Source organism: Amphiura filiformis, chromosome 4 (genome assembly GCF_039555335.1).
Source record: "Amphiura filiformis chromosome 4, Afil_fr2py, whole genome shotgun sequence".
NCBI lineage: Eukaryota > Metazoa > Echinodermata > Ophiuroidea > Amphilepidida > Amphiuridae > Amphiura > Amphiura filiformis.
The window spans coordinates 44,303,525-44,312,247 of NC_092631.1; the positions used below are offsets into that span (position 1 = coordinate 44,303,525).

The 8,723-nt window shown below is 37.2% G+C and overlaps 1 protein-coding gene across 1 annotated transcript; it reads left to right on the forward strand.

The window, feature by feature from the left end:
- The first annotated feature begins 929 nt into the window (after positions 1–929).
- Positions 930–8,066, forward strand: LOC140150920 (putative polypeptide N-acetylgalactosaminyltransferase 9). The gene is made up of 4 exons (XM_072173072.1): positions 930–1,126; positions 2,817–2,930; positions 5,977–6,105; positions 7,407–8,066. Exons 1-4 carry the CDS (start codon positions 980–982, stop codon positions 7,566–7,568), a joined length of 552 nt encoding a protein of 183 aa, XP_072029173.1. The 5' UTR covers positions 930–979; the 3' UTR covers positions 7,569–8,066.
- Positions 8,067–8,723: the final 657 nt, after the last annotated feature.

An 8,723-nucleotide genomic window follows, 5' to 3' on the forward strand; every position in this document is an offset into this window, starting at 1 on the left:
CCAAAGAGAGTTGCCAAATTAGCTATAACCAAACATTATATTTAGTTTAAGGTGTTAATGAGTATGTACTTTTTATTGGTTTGGATAGCCAGGAGTGTATATTTTCAGAATCTGCCAGGTGAAAATTGCTCAGGATGTGGTCTAATCTCCCCGAGTATAACCTAAAATGTCAATGATATTTTTTCGCATTTATTCCAGAACTCCCACAATAGGTGGCGGGCTTTTCGCTATCGATAAATCATTTTGGAATAAACTTGGAGCATTTGATGACGGATTCAAGATCTGGGGTGGTGATAATCTGGAACTTTCATTCAAGGTAAAATGTAGTCCTGCTTTCCCATGACCGTTAGGTCGCTGAGAAGCCAGGGAGTCAGCCACAGCAGAGCGCCAGATGAGTTGATTGTCAATGAGGCGAATGTCTGTTAACTAGTGCTAACCAGTGCAAATCCACTGGTTTGTAATAACATCTTATCAAAGACCACTTTGCGCGGCTTTTTCAAAATTCTAAAGGTCGTAAGAGAAGATTACAGACCGACATGACAACCTAATAATGTGTAGTGACAAGCCTCTGGAACACCTGCACCCCAGCAGAGATTCCTAGTGGCAAACTAGAGATCTTATTGTCAATTATTTTGTGATCTCTCTATGAGAAGCTTAGCATCCGCAATCCGGCGGAAGTACTTCATTTAATAAAAGAGATGTAATGGCATTTTTAATGTTTGCTTGTTTACAAAATTAACTGATATCATTCACTAGATATTTTGTGCGGTTTTGTATTATTCTAATTACCTCGTCAATTTTTACATTTTGCATAGACTTGGATGTGTGGCGGTTCAATGGATATCATGCCTTGTTCACACGTGGGTCATATCTCTCGTGCTAGAGCAACATATCCGTTTTTGCTGATAACCAAAAACGTTTAGCCGAAGTATGGATAGATGGCCAGTACAAAGAATTCTTCTACTTTTACAATCCGAAAATGAAAGAAGCTGACGCTGGTGATGTGACGGACAGACTAGCCCTACGAAAGCGGCTGAATTGTAAGTCGTTTGGATGGTATCTAGAGAATGTCTTTCCATGGAGCAGTTTACCAAGCAGTTTAAATAAAGGTGTGGTATTTGGCCAGGTAAGTGTGAAAGGTTTTCGACCATGAAAGTATTACTAAGGTAGCTGAGAAGTCATCCTTTGCACACACCCACAAGAACTTAACCAACCAAACCAACGTTGTATGTTCCTTTTATGATCCTAGGACACAAGCAGGACGTTATCAAAAATAAAAAGTGGTCCCAATGCATGTATTCAAGATGGAAGCCAAAAACGGGGTCAAATTTGAAAAACGTCCAAATGTTATCAAAACCTACATCATTGGTTTAATCTAATCATGAGTATTCAGAAAATGTATAGTTTTAGCAATCTAGGATGTACCGTTCATGGGTTATGACGGAAAATATCAAATTGAGGTCAGGTCAAATGTTGGGCTCCACACGGGTCAAACGTAAAAACTACTCCGATTTTGCTCAAAATAGTTTTAAAATTGTTCGAGTTGTTATTACATCTCAAAATTAGATAGATTGCACTGTCTCAGATGCTTCCGTACCTAAGTAACACATAAAAATGGTTAAATAATAGACCAACCCCTATTGATCTCCTGTGCACCTTGACCTATATACCTTGTTTTGAGATGCAATGACAACTAGAGATAACTGTTGTCTAAGACCACGAACCACAGAGGAGTAAGATAGACAGAGCGCGTACCACCAGTCAAAGTCCCCGTGTATTGTATGCTACCAGTTCTCGCATATTCATGAGGGCCGATTGTTCGATCGTGCTGTGTCTAACAATCACGCCAGCGCTGCGTGCCTTCGCGTATACGCGATAGAGCGTTGCGTGTTTTCGCTATTACGCAATAGACCATGAAAATACGCGGTAATTGCGTAGCAGTCTCGCCTGTCGCATTTCATGGAACAATCGGCCCTCATTATCGGACGAGGCGGAGACTTTGACTGGTGGTACGCGCTCTGTCTATCTTACTCCTCTGTGCCACGAACACAGCCGTTGTGTGACCCTTAATGACCTTTGACCTCCAAATCTCTAGACACCCCATAGACATTGGCTAATGTCGATACATTGCATCACTCTACTATATGTTATTTGTGCCAGAAGACGCATTTTGAAGGAATTTCGATTCAAACCGGAAGTGACCCTTTATTTACCTTTGATACCAGATAAAACAATTATATACATATACATTGGGGAACAACATACTGTCACTGTGCTATAAATTTTGACGGTATTTCGATTTAGACCGGAAGTGACCCGTTAATGACCCTTGACTCCAAATGAAAAAATACCACGTATACATTGGGTAATAATAATTAATGTGTAAACATACCGTCACTGTGCTATGTTTTTCTTGGCTCAGCCTGAATGAATTTCGTTTTTTTAATTAATATCGTTTTATGCCTGAAGTGATCCCTTACTGACCTTTGCCCCAAATATTTGTATGATGCATAGACACCGGGTAGATGGATGAATGTTTCTAATAGGCGCCGAGCAGTCACCGGGTGGTTACCGATGGTCACCGGATGCCTTTAACAATAAAGTCACCGGGTGACCACCCGATGCCTTCTAATTTGCATATGAAATGTTATATCATTTTACACCCAGTGGTCATCCGATGCCTGATTTTATTTTGCTATGGGGGTCCTACTGGTCGTAATTAAATATAATATACCATACTCACTAAATTGATACGAGCTACAGTAAAGTAATTGATTCAATAAATGTTTTGATTCAATAAATGTCTTTTTTTATAGGTAACACATCTGGCAAGTCAACTATGTTTAGCTACATATAATGCCGTGAACAAAACAAAGCAACCTGACAATGCGCTTAAAACGTTGACTTGTATCGTACCGAATGTCGATCAGGTAAAAATCATTAGATGTTTTATATTTGTCATAACCAAACTTATATATACAACGTTAATATTACCACGAAAGGTGTCAAAGGACTTTCAAATCATTTTACATGAAACGGAAACGGATTCGTGGGCCCCTGACAAACTCCACATCTCTTCTGCCATACCTTACGACCGACAATAGTATTCCAGTGTGTCCCTACGTTTTCTACGTTTAAAGGGATCGAATTATTTACTTGCCGTTTTTCAGAAAACGGTGAAAGGTAGCTGAAACTCAATGTACAATGTTTGTAGAGAATATGGTTTTATAACATAATCCCAGCACCTTAACCGGGGTAGGACCCGCCATCCATCAAAGATGACTATAGAAGGGGGAGGGTGGTAAGGTCCACCATGGGTTGCTGCAGTAAAATCAATGATTTTCATTTCTAATCTAATCTATCTAACCTAAACAAGCATTTATTAGCGCTCTACAAAGAACACAGTGCTTTACAATGAACATGATGAAAAACATATAATACAACAGGAAAATACAAATCAATGCACAAAAAAAAAGTGAGCAACAAAAAATCAACATGGGAATAAAAATGTTTTCAAGATACGCTTGAAGCAAGAAACACGTTGTTCCAAATGCGAGGAGCACCGACAGCAAAGGAAGAATCACCCGCTTTTTTGTGAGATCTCAGAGTGGACAGGCGGGTGCAGTCGGCGTGAGAGCGGAGTCGGTGTCTAGCACCAAGGGGACCATTACTTCTTTGTAAACAGATAAGCTTTTCCAAATAGGAAGCAGCTTCACCATAAAGACATTTGTACATATACACCAGGATCTTGTACTGAATTCGTTCATTAACAGGGAGCCGATGTAATTCTTGCAACAGGCCGGCAGAGGGCTGGTCTCGGTCACAACTAAAAACTAACCGTCCGGCCTTGTTTTGGAGACGCTGTAAACGCTTAAGATCTACTGCACGTGCGCCCAGCAACAGAGAGTTTGCGTAATCAAGGCGTGAGAGGACCAGCACCCAAACAGCATTGTGGCAAGCTTCACGGGTAATAAAGCAACGAATCCTCCAAGGTTCCTTATAATATGAAAATTTACAGATCAACAGAGGGAGCTGATTTGGTCAGACATGTTGAGTGGAGAATCAAGAAAAATATCCAGGTTCTTAGCTGTTGCAAAGGGATAAATGCAGACATCGCCAAGTCTGAGCTCTAAATTGATAAGAGACCCGGGCAAGAGTTGGCAAAATACGGTTGCTAGCAAAAACAATTAACTCGGTCTTGGCTTGATTGAGTTGGAGTGTATTAGCAACCATCCAATCATTGATCTTTGAGATACAAGAGGTCAAGCTAGTTAGGGCTCGCTGACAGTCACCCTGGATCTTTGGATCAAATTCAAGGTATAGCTGTATGTCGTCAGCATACACATGACACATAATACCGTGGTCACGTATGATATCCCCAACAGGGGTAGTATACAACGTAAACCCCAGTGGGCCGATAATGGAACCCTGAGGAAGATAATATTTCAGCATGTGATCTCTGGTGGTACGATCACATATAAAAGATGCAAACCAACGATTTACTGTACGCTGTTGTAAAATTATTACAAAATAATTTATTACTAGAGCTACTCTTGTTAGTTATGTTGAAACAGTCATTTCCTTTTATATTTAAGAGAAAATTCGGTGAAAATCGCAGGTATGTCAAATTTTTAGCTGAAAATCAATTTTGCCTATACTTTTGTACATAGCCAGAATTTCCCGAATTTTCATGGGTGTGCTCACATTATGACGTCATAGCGATATTATGGTATCACTGGACAGAGAGAAGACCCTTAGCTATGCGTTGGTACCACATATAACGGTGTGTAACGTTTATAATTGAAAATTAGGGGGTTGCAACCTATTTATTTTATTTTTATTTTATTTATCATTCTTATTTCTATTTTTATTTTTATTAAGGGAGTGTTCAGAAATACATTGGTGGTGCTAGGCAAGTACTAAAACATTTTGAGGTGTCAAAACCTTTTTGACCCTTCATTCACTGATCAAAAAAGACCCCCCCCCCCCCCATTTAACAAAGTGAAAACCATTTTTGACCTTATTTGGGTGAAAACAGCAATAATATTTAACATAATGTGTCCATGTCACGGATGCCAATTTATTCATAAAAAACAAAATATTTTGTATAGTCACCACCAGCTTCTATTGTTATGCACAGTCGCGCTAATTTTCGAAATTAATTTTGCGTTTCAAACTAAAAAAGATATTTCCCACCTCTGTAAGGCACATCGTGTGGGTCTTTGTATTATTAGTTTGTCAGCATATATGTTTTGCTAAAATATCTAACCAGTACTTCATTTCAATTATATAGAGCGACCTCAGCATTACTAGTCACCGCGCTCTACCACTTAGCTATGACAGCATCTAGTGACGAGGATTGAGTTTTAGACCTATGCAGTGTTCGTCTGTGACATACCGCAAACTTGAGGGCGATCGCCCGTTTTTTTAACGGTGATTCAATTACTTATGTATATTATATATAAACATCTCAAAAAAGTAACTAACCCCTTTAAATAATGACCATTATTCAAATACTGGTGATTGTGTTACAAATTGCAGCAATTACTAAATATTGACGTCACAGCGTACATTTAAATCAATGTAACCCAAGATTTGAAAGTTGCAATAAATTGTATTGATTTTGTATTCAGTGTACTATGGAAGGAAATCTGCGTAATGATACCTGAGTGTTTTTATAGGGTAAAAATGTGTATGTAAGTGCAACTTTCAAATCTGGACCTCACTACATTAAATTGACCGGTATTTTATTTTTCTGGGCTATCGTATCAATTGATGTGTCAAAATGCGCAGAAATAAATTCTGCTTCCAACGCAATTTACATATTTGTAATACAATAGCCCATTTTTGAATAATGGCCATTATTTAAGGGGGTTAGTTACTTTTTTAAATGTTTATACTTCTATATTTTATATATATATCATATTATTTTATGACGAAACAAATAACCACTTATATGGTATTTTGCATTGACAGCTCTGGTCATTAAAACAGCATGGAGAAATGAAACATAATGACCTGTGCCTAGATAGTACATCTCAGTATGCACTAGTGAATAGGTGTAACTATGGTGTGGCGCAACATCAATGGACCTACGATAATAAGGTACCAACATTTAGCCTTAGAAAGCTTAAAAGTCATGAAGGCTCCAGTTCTACTTGATTAAGCATAGTTTGTCTGATCGAAACGTCGTGTTTATTTTTTGTTATTTTCCTTCTGTCTGGTGTTTCTGCCAAGTTAACAGGTTAGGATAACTGAGTTTCCTTAGATTATATACTTATTCCATCGCGTTTAAAATATACCGCATAACGCAATTTAGGAGACACACAAATTTCATTTCCCGACTAGAATCCTTAGGTTGACACATTATGAATTAATTTTACCTTACTGTTTGCTTAATTAGCTTAGATTATTGTTATTGTTTTTAAGATTCTTGACAAAATAAAAAAATATGGTCAAAGTCACCAAAGAAAAGTGTTAGATCCAACTTGATTTACACTTTTCAAATACCAAACTTTATTTGAAACACTAATTCTTTTCAATTTTGCCTAATTTTTATAGGCAGTTACTTGGGTCCACCAAAAGGGCTCGTGATCTTTTCACAAATCAAACGGGACAGCCCAAATAAATAAATACATAAATAAATAAATAAATAAATACGCAAGGACTGTATTAATTTAAACTGGGCCTGTGTTCTGAGAATCTTAGTTCATCTTCACATTTTTGTAATAGTAACATAATGTACTGAACAATACTTCCTGATGCGGATTGTCGAATAAATACTATCTCAGCGCACATATTTATTATGACATTCGTCCCCATTACACTTAAGGTTATTAATTATTTTAAACTGTTGTGATTTGGTAGTTCACAGCATCTTACGAATGGTAGTGAGCTTTGGCAAAAACTGCATTGCTCAATTAATAGCGAGCGTGTAGAAGAATTAAAATATCACAGATATACTTTTATAAATGTTGCGGTTCTTGAGTTACGTTGTAAAGAGAGCCGAAACAACAACACTTTTGTAAAATGTACATAACTAATTAACAGCAATAAATTAAGCAAGTTTGCAAAGTATACGATTTGTAAAATGAACTTTTGCAAAACATCAAGGTGTTAATTTTCAATAATATATGGACCTAGATAAAGAAAATCGATTTTAAGGTTGCTTCGACCAACAATACCTCGTCTACCCTTAATGGATTGATTCATAAACGTTTATGGTACAAGACTTTCTTACAAAAAAAAGAAACGTTTTTTTTCTTCAAATATCATAAAATAACAACAATGACTTTAGAATGACTACCGCCAATTGTGTAACAACGACGCACAATTACTGTTGCCTACGGAGGGCGTAGGTGTCGACTGTCCTGAAAGCGTGTTTTTTTTTCTCCTTTTTTATTCAGACACAGCAAATAAGCCAGAATGATTGGTGTTTAGATTTTAATGGATCGCAAGATAGCGTGGTTTATTTAAACAAATGTAACCAAACATCAGAAACACAAAGATGGGTTATGGACATGCGACAATGGGATATTCCGCCATTAGATGACCAATTAGCACCTTGACAGCATGACACGTGACCCATCATCCAGTTAGAGGGTAATGGTATATCTTGTCATCAGATAACAAATCTAATACACAGAGATATGCTTGGCACACTAAAGAAAATATCTTCTGTCAGAATGACGAATCCACGTCTTAAACGTTACACAAAGCGATGGCAGGAGAAAAACTGTTTCAAGTCAACATAAATTTTAAAGGGCAGGTCTATAGCAAAAACAACATCATATCATTGGCAAGCTAATATCATAAGGTCAATGAAAATAACTCCTTTTTTGAGAAAATAAGACGTTTAAAATTGATATTCCGCAAAAAACAACTTAAGCGGTGAGTTCCTTCGAACGAGACAGATTTGGCCTAGAAAAACGGTGACGTCATGAAATGAGATTTGGCCGATGTGAGAAAAGGGACTATAAACGCCCTCAATGGACAGAACGTATACTGTTGTTGTTCACAGAAAAAAAAATCCAAATTAAATATTACAAATTTCATGGTTTTTAAACATATGGATAAAATCAGCCGCTTTTTTTTATATATATTAGACAATTGTGATATTACAATTCATATGTATATCAATATCATGAGAAATATTAGGCCTAAAAATAAATACATAATTTGAGCTTAGAATTCCATCTGAGTCTAGCATATAAACCGTCTTAAGTCCACAAACTCGTGTATCTGATTTCAAAGCAAACGCTAAATACATAATTTGAGCTTAGAATTCCATCTGAGTCTAGCATATAAACCGTCTTAAGTCCACAAACTCGTGTATCTGATTTCAAAGCAAACGCATAGTAACAATTACTGTGTGGGCTTTGTCCCCGAAAGAGAACAATAGTGTGCATATTGTTATGCAGCATTGTTATGGTAAGTGATAGTACAAATAAAGTGCCCGCTTCATTTACCTACGTCATCGGTCAAACGGGGAGGGAGAAGAACACGTACGCTTCAAACGGGGAAGAACACGTACGAGGCTGAACTTTAACCACACAATTTCTCCTTTTTCAGAGAAATACGCACAAAAAAATTGCAACAAGTGTCAACCTGTAATGTAATAATTATTCTCTTCGAATAGAGATAAACTTTTTTTTGCTATAGACCTGCCCTTTAAAAACACCGGATAAAATTCAATTATGTAATACAATAAAAATTCCTTTAAA